Source organism: Gorilla gorilla, chromosome 12 (genome assembly GCF_029281585.2).
Source record: "Gorilla gorilla gorilla isolate KB3781 chromosome 12, NHGRI_mGorGor1-v2.1_pri, whole genome shotgun sequence".
Lineage (NCBI taxonomy): Eukaryota > Metazoa > Chordata > Mammalia > Primates > Hominidae > Gorilla > Gorilla gorilla.
Window position 1 is genome coordinate 64718821 of NC_073236.2, and position 17975 is coordinate 64736795.

At 42.9% G+C, this 17975-nt stretch overlaps 2 protein-coding genes across 3 annotated transcripts in view; one reads left to right on the top strand and one right to left on the bottom strand.

The window, feature by feature from the left end:
• The window catches only part of TACR1 (tachykinin receptor 1), a 155764-nt gene that overhangs the window by 134393 nt on the left and 3396 nt on the right, over positions 1-17975 (top strand). For both annotated transcript variants that reach the window (XM_063695750.1, XM_055378151.2), the window contains 2 exons: positions 14107-14257; positions 16395-16591. In XM_063695750.1, coding sequence (XP_063551820.1) covers positions 14107-14257; positions 16395-16591 — 348 coding nt within the window. The remainder of the gene's footprint in view (positions 1-14106; positions 14258-16394; positions 16592-17975) is intronic.
• POLE4 (DNA polymerase epsilon 4, accessory subunit) overlaps positions 1-17975 on the bottom strand; it is a 150495-nt gene that overhangs the window by 40593 nt on the left and 91927 nt on the right. The gene's annotated exons all lie outside the window — the stretch shown is intronic.

The following is a 17975-nucleotide window of genomic DNA, read 5'->3' on the forward strand; positions in this document are numbered from 1 at the left end:
CCCACCACATCTCATGGCCCTCACCCCTCAACCCCTCCACTCAAGCCACAGAGGCATTCTGTTAGCTTCTCCAATGTGCCCAGCACATTTGGACCTTAGGGCCTCTGTGCCTGCTTTTGTCTCTGCATGGGGCACCCACCACTGCACCCTTCACGTCGCTGCTTTGAACTTCAGGTCTCTGTTAAACATTACCTTAACAGAGTCCTTTGTGTGGACACCCCGGTACTCTCTACCACTCCCCTTGTTTGGCTCCTCTATTCACTTAGCAACATTTATGATTTTATATTTATTTGCTGATGTATCTGTTTATTATCTGTCTTCCCCACTATACTTTAAGCATCTCAAAGGCAGGGACCATGTCGTTTCTATTCACCATTATATCCTCAGCACCTAGTACAAAATAGAAGGTTCATGAAAAATTGGGTGGCTGAACCCATGGGGCCTAGCAGCAACTATGCAGCCTCCTCTTCCCATGTTCCTCGCCCATAACTGAAGATGCTACCTCAACACACGGCTGGCCCCAAACCTGAACAGGTGACTTTGCTAACAATATATATGAAGCCTTTATAAAGCCTAAATCTGCATGATTCAGCATCTAAGAACTGTGAAGCTGAGGAAGCCTGGCTTAATTAGCAAAAGTGATAAAATAGAAATTCCATTAAAAAGTGCCCCAAACAACTGTCCACCACAATACCTATTAAAAAAAAGTCCCCGTCTTAGCTAACCTCCTGCTCTCATAATCTCCCACTGCTCCCCTCGGACCCTCTCCATTCAAAACCTCCTCTCCCTCATCCAATCTGCATAGACTTTCTGTCTCAATTGCATAGATTAGCTTAGCTTTTCTTCCAGCAATAAAGACCTTTTTTTTGTAAGACGAGGAGGTTGCATAAAACATAGTCCAGAAATTATTAGATTCTCTTTGGATGCCTTGAGGAGGTAGAAAAATCTGTCAACATTCCCACATTAAATGTTTGTCCTCTCACACACAATTCACAACAGACTTCAAATTCATTAATGTAGTATCCTTGATAATTTCTTGTGAGACACATAAATTGCATTGCCCAATTTGTTAATGGAAACTGTAGACTGGCAGCCTATGTGCCTCATGGCATAATGGTCTATTGTCTATGCTGGGAAACTTTTGGCTAAGAAAAGAAAGTAGGGTGTTTGTCTTTCCCACATATTTCAGTTAACCGAGAGTCTCTCTGGGCTCAGGGTTCAAGACAGGAACAGGCTGTGGAAATACAAGAATGAATCCAGACATGAAATGGAATCGAAGACTTGGCCGCATTCCAGTCACTCGTCTAGATGGATTTCAATCCTGGACCTGCTTTTTTAAGCTACACAATTTTTCAATAAATTATCTGCCATTATAAAATGCTGCAGATAATTTTTGTGCTTGATGTATTTGTTAATTCTTGAAAAACTGTGGTTTCCCCGCTCTGAGTGACATTTATCCATTCTTCTTCTTAGCTCATCTGAGCAGAAAGAGAAAGAAATGCACAGGGTTGAAATGAGACAAGAACTGATCTGTTTTCTATTCCCATTTCAACCCTGAGTGACTTGAACAAGGCAATTACCTTCCTTATACCTTAATTTTTCCTGTTGAAAGGAGGTTAGCAATATCTCTCTTTTACCCAAAGTCCCAGAGGTAATGAGATGAAGTGGAATCCACTCTCCAGAAACACCTTTACAATGAAACTACTGCAGGTAGAAAATATGAAATTTCTACATCTTCTAAGCCAATAGCTATTTATATTGTATTGCACTTGATAATAAATTTCCTCAGAAGAAAAGGTTCCTGGCCAATTGTTAGTAGTGGCTGTATTAAGATTTGTCTTGTTGAGAGTACATATTTTCAGGGCACAGCAAAGAGAATGGGCACTTAGCATCAGGGCTGTGAGTCTGGATGCTTAGGCCAGACTTAGAGACATGGATGGCTATTAGTCACAGGCTATTGGGACTAAAACTGTTTTGATTATTTTAAGTGCTTTTTCAAACTCCAGAGAGAGATGAGAGGAAGTGTAAAATACCAACCAACACCCACATTTATGGTGTAACTTACGTATATCAAGAAATGTTTACTCATATCCGTTGGCACCAATTGAAGCAGTTTCTAAACAATGTCCCACCAAAAATAAGCTGATTTGGAGTGCTTGACAGAATGATAAAGTACAAGCTTCACTTCTGCATGTATCCGATCCGTCTCCCACAACCCCCACCCCCAGCTCAGTGTTCATTCCAGCTGCTGCATCGAGAGAAGCTCATCCCAGGTCTGTCCCTGCCTACCCACCCAGCAAAAAGCCTTCCACTGCGGCGATGCGATACTCAGCTAACTCAACCTCAAGCAGAGCACAACACAATAGAATTAAGACCCATCTAGAGGGTTTGAGAGTGGGTGGATTATATCAGCAAAACATGTATCAGTACCCACTGATACTCAGAGCAAATGTCACATATAAAATGCAGCCTTGTCCTCAATAGGGTTGCAGTATTCCAAGGGGATTTGCAAAATTCATGCTACGGTGGTTTAAAACAAAACACCCCACATACTGGAAAACTGCACCATGGCATGGTAAGGAATGTAGGGGTTGGGAGGTGGGCACTGTGTGGTGTGTAATGAATTCGACGTCATAAAATGCATGCTGCTTTCTTGCTAGATTACTGAAATGCCTAATGAATACTGGTTGGTCCAGGTGCCGGCTGCAGATTGGCGCCACCTGGTGGCAGTTACCTGCCTCACATTTCTGTATCTGGGGCCGGAGGACTGGCAGAACATCCTCAGAGATTCCAGGAATCTTCAGATGACTGATATCATCTTGCCAGGCTGGAAAGGCTGACCAGGGAGCATAATACAGATTCAAGAGGTCCCTTTCTGTCTCCCTGCTGCTTGAGGCAGGGTCTCCCTCTCCACCACATCCTCTTCTCCACCCTAAGTAAGAACCTTAACTTACCACTAGGAGCTTTGTGGTAGCCACCAGCCCTGGCCTGCCCACTTGTCTCCACTCTGGGAAACAGTCACTCTCCTTTATTTCCTCAAAGCCCCACTACCATGGAATTTTTGGATGAGGCATATTTTACTAAACATTTGAGGAGTTGAATCGGGGAATTACAGCCTAGGACAAAATTGTGTTTTCTTGAATTCGCACTCAGATACCACTGTTCTTTACAATGCATTGAGCAGCCATCCCTGCAGGAAATGTCTTGCTGGCTGTGTCCTTTTGCAAGTCCCTCTTCCAACCATGTGGCTCAGGTGCACTCACATTCTTTCTCGCCCCTCTTTCTGTCATGCTTAATATGGTATCTTTTTCCCTTTTTCTTGTTACCTGTACTCTTTATATTTTTTTCCCATACAGATCAATTTAGCATTTTCACTCCCCACCTAAATTAGGCTTCTGCCCTATTTTTTCCTATCCCAAAATACAATAAGATCCCCAGCCAACCCAAAGACCATCTAACTTGTTCTCTCTCAGCAATTCAAAGCCTGCAGAAGCTTTAGAATTCAAGTTTTGTTTGTTTTTCTTAACATATCTACCCAGTTGAAATTTCAGGCAGGACTATCAGCCACTTGCCTCCTCAAACACCATTACTGCCCTGCCTCCTCTCCCTAAGCAGACTGAAGGGAGGAGGAGTGTGGGTGAGGGAGCTCAGCTTCTTCCTGCATGAGTCTGTGTTTCAATGTCTCTCGTTAGAACATTCCCAGACTCTTGAGCCATTCCTAGCAATGCACCCTTTTCAGAACCTTTTTTTTTTTTTCCTAACACTGCTGCCCAATAAAGAATCTGTAAGGGGGCCATGAGGTCCAAGGCAGACCAACAACATTCACCACTACACTTCATCATGCATGTCATGCTGGGAAGGGCCAGTGGATTTACAACCTGATCTCTTCTGAGAAGCTGCCAACCTGGCTGTAAATAACTGAGACCATTCTCTAACCTTCTTCGTAAGAAATGTGCAGGTCTGAAGATATTTTATTTTAAAAACTAAGTAAAATTCAGGACATTCTAATGGTGTAGCCACTATTAAGGGTTCATTTGTTCAACGATTAAAGTCCTACGTGTTCTGAGTTAAGACCAGAGTAATCCAGGTCAGTTTCTATCCCAGAAATAAGAGGAGATTTGTACTGCCATAGATAAAGGATGTGTTACAAAGTCATAAAAGTTGAGATGGTGCAGAGCTGACACCAGTAAGGAGGGATAGATGAAGGAAACAGAAGAAAAACCCAGAAACAGAGCCAACAATATAGTGAGTGGTATGTGGTCCAAGTGCAAATTCAAATCATCAGGAAAAGGATAGAGTATCCAATAAGTGGTCCTGGGAAAAGTGTAAGTAATGTTGGAGAAAAAAATATTTGGAGTTTCTTCTCATAATACTCAACAAAATAAATCCTTAATGGGCTGAATAGTTATAATGCAAATAAACAAATAAATAAATATCAGTAAATGTTTTTGTGATTTTTGAAATGGAGAAGGTCCTTCTAAGTATAACACAATAGAAGCCATAAAAAGTTCTTTCCAAATTAGGAAAGACAATATGACCACCCCAATATACAACTGAGTAAATTATACAAGCAGTCAGTTCACAAAAGAAGAAATGAAAATGATTAAAAAGCATAATTATTGATATGGTTTGGCTGTGTCCCCACTCAAATCTCATCTTGAATTCCCACGTGTTGTGAAAAGGACCCAGTGGGAGGTAATTGAGTCATGGGAGCAGGTCTTTCCCATGCTGTTCTCGTGACAGTGAATAAGTCTCACAAGATCTGATAGTTTTAAAAAGAGGAGTTTCCCTGCACAAGTTTTTCTCCTGTCTGCCACCATGTGAGATGTGCCTTTCACCTTCCGCCATGATTATGAGGCCTCCCCACCCATGTGGAACTATAAGTCCAATAAAACTCTTTATTTTGGAAATTGCCCAGTCTCAGGTATGTCTTTATCAGCATGAAAACAGACTAATACAATTATAAAATTTTAAGTTACAATGAGTTAAGAATTATAATTAAAGTAGAGAACCATGTATGACCTATCATGTTGGCAAAAACCATGATACCTGATAGTGCCCAGTGCAGCTGTGCAAACGAAAGGGTAATCTCATAAACTGGTACAGATTGGCACGTGTTTTCTGGAAAATGACAGTATATATCAAACCTTTTAAAAACCCTTTAACTTAGTTCTGGTGACTTTAACCTTGGGAAATAAAAATGGGAGCAACAACACATATGTGAATATGTTAATTAAAGTATCGCTTAAATATTAGATCATTGTAAATAACTCAAATGTCCCGAATAGAAGAAATAGAAGACTAGCTAAATAACTATGGTACCTCCATGCAATAGAACATTATTGCAGCTATTAAAAATTTTGTTATAGAAATATTTATTGACATAAAAAGATGATTGTGACATAGTGTTGTTTTTAAAGTAATCTAACAGTATTCTTATGTGTGTACAAATATGAGTGTGTGTAGGAAGATATCAGGAAGATAGAGGAAGATATCAATCCATTTTCTCAGAATTTATTTCTAGGTGATATAATTAGAAAAACCTTTGAAGTTTTTTTCAATGCTTGTCTGTATTTTCAAATCGATGATGAGTATATAGTACTTGTAGTGAGAAACCTATCTATTAAAGAAAGAGGTAAGAAAAGCTCAGGCACTCAGGCTCTTTGCCTGAAGGCTCTCATTCAAGCAGATGCTGGGCCAATTTCTGATGAGGACGCTGTCAACAGGGCTTCTTGCTGGATGAGGGGGACAAATCTGGTGAGAATTCTAATGTTTTTTGAAACCCAAGATGATATTTTTCTATGAAGTATTTCCTTGGTGCTGATTTTGTGATGAAAATAGAGGAGCACCACATGGGCTCTGCCTAGAAGGAACATTTAATCTAATCAAGCAGATGAACTAGTCGTATATAAAAAGTAACCTGGAGAACAACACAACGAAATTCTGACTTGTGCAATTTGAGCAGAGACTGCAGTAAGAATTTGCTTCCTTCCCTGTCTTGTTCATGGGTAGGTGTCAGTGTGGCCTTCCCTCTGAGGAGCTGCCCCATGGGAATTGACTCCACCAGAAGGCAGCAGCATTTGAGCATGGGGATCCTGTGACACCAGTTCTTCCATGAATTTAAGTGCATGCGCTTGAGCATCCACCTTGATTGGTCACCCCATCACGAGACAGGGCAACTCTGGGACATTCCTGCCCAGAGCTTATGTCTGGATGCAGTTGATGGAGGCTTGGTCCTGGCCTGTCTCTGCAGAAAGATGGGACATGTACTCGTGTCGCTATAACCCAGGGAAGACTGGGTGATGTGTCAGAGAGGTACAGAGGGCTTCATATCCCCTATCCTTTCAACCAAACACACAGACAGCTTCCTTCGGCCCTTGGCCCCATTTAACGACTGCTCTCTCCTCTCCCTTTCATGGCCAAGTATATTAAGAATGGAATCTACACCTACTGCTTCCACTTCCTCACTTCCCATTCTACTCACCTGGTCCATCATCACCTTCTCTGACGATGCCACTAAAATTGAATCTGCCCTGGGTCTCTGATGTCCAAAGCAGAGAGCAAGTTCCTACCCTCATCCTCCCTCCCCTCAGAGGCAGGCTGTACCCGCCCCTGGAGTCTCTCTCCCTCCTGCCCCTCCCTCTCTCCTCCAGCCTCTCCCCTGGAATTGCCCCCAATGGCAAGATGTGGACCTCCTCTCTTACGGCCATCTTGCATCCGCTTGTCTTCTTATGGTTTTTGGACACATGAGGATTCCCAAATCTAATACCAGCCCAAATCCAGATACACACATCTAACTGCTGGCCCTCAAAGTCAACATATCCAAAAGGCAATCTACCAACTTTGCCCAACAAGCCTGTTCCTCTTCCCTGGGTCCCCACACTAGTGATAGTCACCTTCACTCCCCCATTCACCCAGGCCAGAAATTCAGGTAAATTCTGCCATCCACAGCCAAGTCCACCAGCTCTTCCCCCAAGCCACAGTGCTTCCTGAATCTCTCCCCTCATATCATCCATCCATCCTGCCACAGCCCTCACTCAGGCCAGCGCCACTTCCTGCCAGGCCCGCAGAGCACCCCAAAGGCTCACTGCCTCCGGACTTTTCCACCTCCATCCATGCTCCACTATTGCCAGAGCACAAGTATCTGACCATGTTCATTCTCTGTTTAAAACCACCTCATGGTTTTCCACCAACTTCAAAATAAATCACAACTCTCCAGTCTGTCATAAAAGGCCCTTTGTGATGTGCTTCTGTCTTCCTTTCCAGCCAAGTCTTGTGGCACTTCCTCACACAGCCATGTCCTTTTCAGTTCTAATGGCATCTTAGTACCTGCCTCATGCCAGGCTCCTCCCCCATGCCTTTGCACTTGCTCCCTCCCCTCCCTATAGTGCCCAACTCACCTGCCTACCTCCTACTTGTATATCAGGGCTTAGCCATGCAATTCCTCCTCCAGGAAGCTTCCCTGACCAGCTTGGTTGAATATCTCACCAATGCATTATGCACTAACGCACATGCACAAAACACTGGACCATGTATTTAGGCTTATTTTTAATTTTTACATTGTATCTATATTTGAAAAAGGCTCACTCATGCCTCTCCTTAATGTCTCCACTCCCCTTGAAGAGGTAACCACTGTCAGCCACTTCCCATGGCACACTCTTTGGCACTACTCCCCTGCAGACTGTGAGCTCCGGAAGAAGAAAACAACGACTAGAACTCTCCTCAGTGTCCCCAGCCCCTAGCCTGTACAGGACCAGATATAGAACAGGTGCTGAATAAATCTTTGCTGAATTTATCGATTAACCAGTTACAATTTTTGCCTGCCTGCAAGAGAACTTTCAAAGGTCTTTGGAATTTGGCTCTAACATCCAGGTGTGAGTGAACCAATAAATACATGAGTATTGCTTTCTTTTACTATCAAGAAGCCACATGGACCTGAAATTTTTTTTCCAGGAAGTAAAAAGTCAAGCATCTAGCACCATGCTGTGAGAAGGAGAGAAAGCCTGAAGGACATTTGAGGAAGAGCAGGAGGAACGAGGCTGCTCAGCTTATATCAAATGAGAGATGGCCTCAAAAGCCCTCAGTGCAAAGGGGGCTCTGGGGAACAGCAGGTTCATGGTCACCTTGCATTTGCAGGACCATCCCAGGAGGTTTGCAGATTCAGGTTTGTTTGTGACATAGGATAAAGTGTGAAAGCTACGTGACCACAGGTTTTTCACTGGGTTTAAGGAGGAACTGCATCAGTTGCAGCTACCAGCATCAAAAGTCTCAATGCCAGTAATTCTCAGCCCCAGCTACACAGGAGTATCACCTGGAGAGCTTCTAGATCTCTGGTGCCCAAAGCTGCACTGCAGGCCAATTAAATCAGAAACTCTAGAGTGGGATCTACACATTGGAATTTTTCAAGGCTCCCTAGGCAATTCCAATGTGCAACCAAGACCAAGAGCTATGTACTTCCAACTTGAACATACACAGGAATTACTGGGTAGTCTTGTTAAAATGCATATTCTGATTTTGTCCCTCTGGGGTGGAGCCTGAGAGTCTGCATCTGTAATAGGCTTCCAAGGGTTGCTGATGTAGCTCAGCTTTAGAAGTAGTGAGCAGCATGTCACAAGGGGTATTCAAGAAGATTCTGGATGATTATGTGGTATGGATATTGCAAAGAATGGTAATGCACTGGATTGGGGTTGGGATTATATCAATGCTCTTCAACCTTTCTGTAACAGCTGAAATTTTCTACCCACCCACCCCGAAACAATATCATCCACAGAAAGCCAATATGTAAACCCAGCAAAGCAGAACTATCTCATTAGAATAAAGATGGAGAACCCAGAGCTGTGCCCTCTTGGCTGCCTTCTTCCCCTACCTTAAGGCACCCAGAGTCTCCTCCAAGTACATTATGAAGACACCTAGTTATTATTTAATGAGCCTATCAACCTTGATTTCAAATGCTGAGGATTATTTCAGAAACTGAAACTGTTCTTGCTTTCAACAATGATCCCACTAGTGAGATATAAGGAAACCTAGATTAATGAGCACCAAGATATTGTGGCATTAAGGACAAGGGAATCTGCAGGATTTGAGGCTACATGGTCTGCATTCAGCAAGCTTATCCTGAAAAATGTGTCAAGCCTCATTCACTGCTTACAGGGATGAACAAAGGCATGAAGTTGTTGCTTGAGCCTTCCTTCTGAAAGTTCCGATAAGCTCATCAGCAGGATTTAATGATCAAAATCATGGTGCTGGGTTCTCTCAGGTCTATGACAACCCAGCACATATCTCACCAGGTGGGGGTCAGCCAGTCTCTTCTGTTGCTGTCTCTTGCTGTTGCTGTTATGTTCACTTATAGTGCATCCTTAACCCCAGATCTCTTCTCCCAAGGCAGATATTAATTCTGAGAGCTGATAAAATCCTAACTGGCAGAAATCTAGGAAATAGCAGAATGAAAGCCAAAACAAGCATAGAGCCACACAAAATAAGATTGTGCTGGCTCATTGACCAGCTCTCTAAAATAATGATTTTAACAAATATATACATATAAACAGACATATCTCCAGTTAACTACAAGATATGATTTTAAAAAAATACTTTTCTGAAAAAGACATCAAGGTGAAAAAAGTATTTAATTTTATGTTTTCTAATAATGGAATTTCATTGATTTGACCTACATTCACTTATAATTTTTGATAAGTTGGACACTGTTTGGATTGAGCATTTGTAATTTCTATGTAAATGGGGTTTATCTGAGCAATATTTAGAAGGATGTTTAACCTTTTATCTCATCCAAGGATCAAATCTGCCTTTTATTTTTCAGTGGGGATGTGGCACGGGGAGGGTGTAGTTGTCAAGTGCCCGGGGGGAGCAAAAGACTGCGAATCTGGAAACCTAGAATGCCAGCTTAGCTGAATTTTTCTTACATAATTTATTACTAAATTTTATTGTGATAAAATATGTATAACAAAATTTGCCATTTTATAGTGTACAATTCAGTGACACCAAGTAAATTCACAATGTTGTGCAACCATCACCACCATCCATTTCCAGAGATACTTCTTTATTTCGACCTTTCTGTAACAGCTGAAATTTTCTACCCACCCACACTTAAACAAAGTTATCCACATCTTTATCTCAAACAGACTCTGTACCCATTAGACAATAACTCCCATCTCCTCCCTCCAACTCCTGGTAAACCTCTCATCTACTTTCTGTCTCCATGAATTTGCCTATTCTATATAGATCATATAAACGCAATCCTGCAATGCTTTTCCTTTTGTGTCTGACTTATTCAGTTAGCAGAATGTTTGCAGGCTTCATCCATGTTGTCGCACATGTCATAACATCCTTCTTTTTTAAGGTTGAATGTTTCACTCGCGTCCATGTGAAGAGACCACCCAATAGGTTTTGTGTGAGCAACAAGGCTGTTTATTCCACCTGGGTGCAGGCGGGCTGAGTCCAAAAAGAGAGTCAGTGAAGGGAGATAGGGGTGGGGCCATTTTATAGGATTTGGGTAGGTAGTGGAAAATTACAGTCAAAGGGGGTTGTTCCCTGGTGGACAGGGGCGGGGGACACAAGGTGCTCAGTAGGGGAGCTTTTGAGCCAGGATGAGCCAGGATGAGCCAGGAGAAGGAATTTCACAAGGTAATGTCATCAGTTAAGGCACGAACAGACCATTTTCACTTCTTTTGTGATTCTTCGGTTACTTCAGGCCATCTGGATGTATACGTGCAGGTCACAGGGGATATGATGGCTTAGCTTGGGCTCAGAGGCCTGACAGAATGATATTCCATTGCAAGTATAAGCCACATTTTGTTTGTCCATTCATCTATTGGTGGGCATTTGGGTTGTTTCCACCTTTTAGCTGTCATGAATGATGTTGTGTGCAGATTCAAATAATGTCTGTTTGAGTCCTGGCTTTAAATTTTTGGTGTCTATACCTAAAAATAGAATTGCTGGATCCTATTTGTATGTTGTATTTAATTATCTCTATAGGAACATGGAAAAACCAATGCTCCTGACTGTAACACATTTTAGCTGAAATTAAGCCCATATTTTTTGTTGTTTTCAAATAAATAACAATTACTTTTGCTTCCTTAAAAAGGGAGGGATTTTTTAAAGGCTGATAAATTATGTTTACGTATTTATCTTTGCATGTTCATAATGATCTGATCTGTGATTTCACAAAGGGAAAGAGCAGATTGTATTTTGTATTCAGGTATGGTGTGGCCAACAGATCAGGACATGGTTACCACTGAAAGACACTTTATTACTCACAGTTCCCAAGCTGAAGGGCCACGGCCCCACACCAAGCCAAGCCACACAGGAAAGCCTTTATTGGGGTTTTCTCAGGAAGGAGCAGGCAAGGCCAGGTAAACAGGTTTAAGATTGGCTGGTTTGAATAACTTCGGCAGGCTCCGGGGTGTAGGAGCTGCCCCTAGTTGTCTGATGCCTGCCTTTGGGTGATTAGGGCAGGAAAATAGTGTCCTACCCTGTAAGAGCCCAAGAAAGCAAGCAAGTGGAAGTATGGGCTTTGTTTCGGTTAGTTTGCATATGAAAGGCATCCAAGTGGAAAGTTGTTTGTTTTCCAAAGGAATTAGCTCTGCCTGAAACAGTCCCTCCCTGAGCTGCAGGGACCCAGATGCCAAAGTATCAGATACAGAACCAGAAAACACAGTTAATACACACTTTAATAAAGTCATTAAATCACGGACAACAATGGAGTCCCAATAGACTTGCATACCTAAGGTCTGAAACAGTTCTCAGTGCTAGATGTCTATTACAATAACTTGGGGGAAGTTTCTAAAATGTAATTTCCTGCTCCCAACCTCAAGTCAATTGAATGAATACCTTTGGGCACTGATCATTTTAAAAGTTTCCCTGGTGATTCTCTTTTACATTTGGGGTTGAGAACCGTTAGCCTAAGACAATGTTTCTCAAAGTCTGAACCACAAACAGCAACATCGGCATCTCTTGAGAACTTGTTAGAAATGCAAATTCTCAGGCCCACCCCAGCCCTGCTGAGTCAGAAACTCTGGGTGGGACCCAGTCCTGTGGGGTTGTCGAAGCCCTCCAGGTGATACTGAAGCCCACTCGAGTTTGAGGGCCACTGGTCCAGGGTAAGGAGTATCGGCAAGTTGACCATAGTGTCCCTCCCATCACACTCAGACCCAATCTTGCTCAGTGACCTGTAGCAATGTCTCGGCAAAGCTCAGCTAACATGTTTTGGTCACAAACTATTAGTCTGCATGAGGCAGGGCTGTTCTTTCAGGTAGGAGAAGTCAGTGCAATTTGGAGGTTTTCAAGTTCTCCCTGCCCCTGTAGTCTCCAAACATTTTGCTTACAAGCAATGCCATTACAGCAACCAGGAGGGACTGAGATCAGCTAGGAAACACAATATGCAGTCCCTGCCATAGTGGTTGGAGAGCCCTGAGGCTCCCAAAGGAGGCGACAATTCAGAGGGCTTTGAAAGCCAGGTGAGACCGGAGCAGCCTGTCTGCACAGAACACATGCACTCACACCCTGCTTGGTGCAATCTGTGATTTGTCACTTAAGCAGTCTTTGAGTATCTTCAAATGCAAATTTGATATGCAGAGGGACTGAATAAGTAGCAAAAACTGTGGGGCTTTACAAAGAAGTGATTAAAAGCAAACAGTATCTACAAAGGAGAAATTGAGTGAATAAGTGGGTTTTCCTCATTGGAAGAAAATCGTTGCATAAAATAATCATGAATGGTAAACAAGAGTGGAAGAAAAAAATCACTGGGCGGCTTTTCTCCATTGACAAAAGGCTGGTTTTCTGACATCACAGACCTGGATTCTAATCTCAGCTCCTCCCTTTACCAGCTGTGAATTTGGGAAAATTAATTAAATTCTAAATGTGGTTTCCTCGTCTACAAAGTGGGATTGATAGTACCTACCCAATCATTTGCTTAAGGATTAAATAAGATAATGCTAGTAAAATGCTTCGCTTTGTGCTTTTCATCAACACTCAAATTTAACTACCATTTCTGCTATTAATACTATCATTAGCATTATTATTAGCACAGTGACCTAGAGTAAGTGCCCCTAAATATTAGCTGTTCTTCCTAGTATTATTATTATTATTATTAGGAATTCTGAGTTATCTCCATTATACTCACATCTAAGAAAAGGGCTGTAACTAACCAGACAAACCAAGGACCCCCAAACCCCCAAGAAAAATATATTTTCCCAAAATTCAAAAACCTTATTTAAGTCTTAAAAGGAGCCTTCCCTTTAACAGAAAAGGATAAATTGTGCTGCTGTGACAAACCTCAACATCTCACTGGCTTAACACCACAAAGGTTTATTTCTTGCTCATGTCCCAGTCAAATGTGAGTCAGTTGGCACCTGTCCTCCAATGGGTAATTCAGGGACCCAGGCAGCTTCTATCTGAAGATATATTCTTAAAGCCCAGGCTTAGAAATGGCTTATGCTATGTGGCTTTCACCCACCCACTAATTCTAGTTCTAGGATTACTCTTCTCTCTCTCATTCAGGCTAATTATTCTGATACCGATAAATTCACTTATCACATAGCATAAACTGGGCCTTATCAACCATCATGGTAGTTCTCAACTGAATGTACTAGTTGGTCTACAACCCTGCACTAAGTTGAGCATAAGTGTAGTCTGGCGGGTATGAATTGAGTGGTATAACTACTTCCTTCATTCAGAGACTATACTTCTATTAATGTAGCCTGAGTTTGCATTCTTGTTTTGGGGGGTGGTGTGGGGCAAGCGATATTGAACTGATCATCAACTGAAATCGCTATGGGTATACAACAGATTCAGTGCCCTGTCATCAATGTTTTCTTTTTTTTTTAATCTGAACAGGAGTATTCATTGTGGAAAAAGTCCACAAGAAAAACATAAATTGAAAAGATTTGTTTTCTGTAGTGTATTCATTAGTATCACCTATCCACCCTATGCAGGTGACAAGTCTCCCTGGAGTGGGCTTTATAGCCCAAGCTTATTAATGGCATATGCTGAGAAAGGTAGCTGCCAAACCTTGACTGCAATAACAATAGCAAAAAGTAAAAACCTAAAATAATAAGTATCTTATACTGACCTTTCCTGTTTACCTTGCTGTAGGTACCACATCTGTGTGACTGTGCTGATCTACTTCCTCCCCCTGCTGGTGATTGGCTATGCATACACCATAGTGGGAATCACACTATGGGCCAGTGAGATCCCCGGGGACTCCTCTGACCGCTACCACGAGCAAGTCTCTGCCAAGCGCAAGGTGAGCAGGGGACAGGCACAACTAACCCACCCTGGCACAGACAACAGGCTGTTGAGAAGGGATGGCACACTTGTGAGCCCCAGAGGCAGCTAGCACAAAACAACCCTAGGTATGGGGAGCAACAGAGGAGGAGAGGAATCTTTCTTCAGTGTCTTTGGAACCCAGATCTGGCTGGACAGGCATGAGCCACTTCGCTTGCTCTTAAAGAGTAATTGCAACCTCTTGATTCATTAAAACACACACACACACACTTAAATAAAAAATCAGTGAAGAGTGATTTGGTCCTCTTCTTAAAGTTTGACAAGATAATACATTCACGTAGTTCAAACATCAAAAGGCATTCAAAGGAACAAAATTATAGTGATGAAGAACGGATCAGGGGTTTCCAGGAGTCAGTGTTTGAGGGGGCTTGGGAGGAGTGGCCTACAAAGCGAGAGCGTGAGTGAGTTTCTTTGCAGTGATGGAGCAGCTCTGTATCCTGACTGTGGTGGTGTTTTCATCTATACCTGTGATGAAATTTCATAAATCTATACACCAAAAAAAACAGTGCATGTAAAAACTGGCAAAAACCCAAATATAGTCAGTAGTTTGATGAATGGTCAGTGTCCTGGTTTTGATAATGTGGTATGGTTATGTAAGACGATATCATTGCAGGAGGCTAGGTGAAGAGTACCTGGAACTGCTTTGCACCACCTTTGCAACTTCTCGAGGGCCTTCAATTAGTTCAAAATGAAACATTTAAAAAAATTTAATTCTTATCATGGAAAGCCTCTCTCCCTTCTAGATCTGTCATCTACCCAGGTCCCAAGCTTGCACACACACACACAGATATGCATACAATGGTAACCATTGTTATCTGTTTCTTAACCCTTCTAGCTATTGGCACTTATAAATAAGTAAATATATATTATTTTCTCTTCTTTTTTACACAAATAGTAAATACACACTGTTCTCACTTATTTCACTTAAAATTGACAAGATTTTTGAAAATCAGTATATAAAGAGCTTTCTCATTCCTTTTTTTTTTCTTTGGTACTTCTTTGCTTAGTATTCTCTGTTGGTACTTCTCTGCATAGCATTGTATGAATGCTGTAGAGTTCTTTGCTAAAGATGCCTTGGGAAGGGGTTACATCACATGGTGTCTTAGTCCATTTGGGCTGATGTAACAAAATGCCTTTATCTGGGAGCTTATAAAAAATAGAAATTGATTTCTCACAGCTCTAGTGGCTGAAAGGCCCAAGATCAAAGCACAGACAGATTTGGTGTTTCAGGAGGGCCTGCTTCCTGGTTCATGGATGGCACTTTCTAAGTCCTCAGATGGTGGAAGGGGCAAGGGGTCTTTCTCAGGCCTATTTTATAAGGGCACTAATTTAATTGATGAGGGCTGTGACCTGAAGACCTAATTAGTTCCCAAAGGCCACATCCTAATACCATCACCTTAGGGATTAGGATTTCAACATATAGATTTGAAGTGACACAAACATTCAGATCATAGTATCCAGTATTCACAAAACCTTTTAAATCGCTTTTAAACATCTGGCACTCTCTGACTGCAGCTAGTCAAACCTTTTCCCTTCTCCTTCCCTCCCCTTCAGTCTCAAAACCAAGCAGCTTGCCCTAGCTCACTGCATCTCCCCTTGTCCCACCCCTTCTGCTGTGCCCGCCCACCCAGCCTGCTGTTCCAGGCCTTTTCCTCCTGAACACCCTTTCACCTTTGCTCATTAATTTGTCTCCCTGTGTTCCTCCAGTCATGAAGAATAATGTAACACAGTAGTCCCCAAATGTGAGTATGCATCAGAATCATCTGAAGGGTTTGTCACACTCAGAATTTGGGGTCCTATCCCCAGAGTTTCTGATTTAGTAAGTCTGAAATAGGGTCCAAGAATTTGCATTTCTAACAAGCTCTGAGGAGATGGTGATGATGCTGGTTCTGGGACCACACTCTGAGAACAGCTGACATAACCAAAGTCCTGTAGCACCATATAGTAAAGATCCTTTCTCCTCCTTGAAGGGGCTTCCTTTAAATGCTTCTCGCTTCATCCCATACTGTGCACAGTGAGGGTGTGGGACGAGAGAGGAAGCAGCCATGAGAGAGGGGGATGTGCTGGTGGTCTCACCTGTCTCACCCTCTTGCCAGGTGGTCAAAATGATGATTGTCGTGGTGTGCACCTTCGCCATCTGCTGGCTGCCCTTCCACATCTTCTTCCTCTTGCCCTACATCAACCCAGATCTCTACCTGAAGAAGTTTATCCAGCAGGTCTACCTGGCCATCATGTGGCTGGCCATGAGCTCCACTATGTACAACCCCATCATCTACTGCTGCCTCAATGACAGGTGAGGATCCCAACCCCATGAGCTCTCCAGGGGCCACAAGACCATCTACATACACAGTGGCCAAGCGGCCATCCTAAATGAGTAAACCCAGCTGTGAGACAAGAGGGACAAGTAGGGACTGCAGCTAACTTGTCATCACACAACAGCCTGGCTGATTATCACCATCCAGGAATGGGAGCCCGGAGTGGACTGATTTTCTTTTTTTCTTTTCCAAGGGGAACCAGAAATCCATATTATTGTCCAAAGTCTTCTGATTCATAAATACTGGCAACTAGTGGGGGAATTAAAAACTTCTGTGGTTAATGCATGTAAGGCAGGTCTGCAAGCTGGATCCAGGCTCCAGGCCATGGCCTGTGAGTTTGTTCACTCTGCTCTATGGATCCAGTACGCAGCGGGCTATGCATGCAGAAAGAGAATTTCATCCCCCCACAGAGCGCATTCGCCCTCTCTGATCTCTCGCTGTCTTTTTCCCATTCCATCTTACGATCTGAGCAGCTTTACCCATTTTCTTCCAGCAGTTCCAGCAGGACAAGGTAAGGCAAAAAGGAATTGTGACCCCAGAGGCCTGATTCCTGCCCTCACTTAGTCAAAGGGGTTGGGGAGAGCCATCCTGCAGCAGAAGCCAATGTCAGAGAAGTAAGAGAAGACAGAGCCCATCAAGAATGGTGGTCAGCATCAGGGAATTCACCATGGGGTGCAGAGGGCCCCCAAAAGCCGGCAGGGACACATAGTGGCTGCAGCACAGTCTGTCATCCAGAGCACCACCAGCCTCTGGATGGGGAAGGAGGCGGGAGAGGAATAAAATGCTTGTTACCATCTTTATATCCATCAGCCCTCAGCCTGTAAGGTGCCTTCTGTGAATTAGACACTCAGGTACTAGGAATTTGGGGAAAGACATTCTCTTCAACTTGTCCAAAGGGTCTCTGTTAGTCTAACTGACACATTCACCCTTATTTCTAAGAGTTTCATGACCCGCCTACACTTTTTTAGGTTAAGTCTAGCAGCATGCCTTTAAGTAAAGGTTAATTGTTCCTATTTAACAACCAGAGAAACTGAGGCACACTGAAGAAACATGATTGGCAGAGAGTCCTCCTTCAGTTAACAGGCTACTCGAGGGGAAGGACTGAATCTTGATATGTGTTTTTACCACCCAGTAACTAGCACAGTGCTGTGCACATAGTAAACACTTGGTAAATGCGCTTTGTTGAGGTAGAATTGACTCAAAGTCTGCTGACCCCATGTAAGGGGAGACAGCATAGTTCAGGGCCACCCCCAGTAAAGATGTATTTCACATAAAGATTGTTCCAGTGTTGGATATTTTTTTTCTAGTCTTGGATTTGACCTTGTTGACTGACCCTTAAGCCTTTTTGGCCTCAGCATCTCC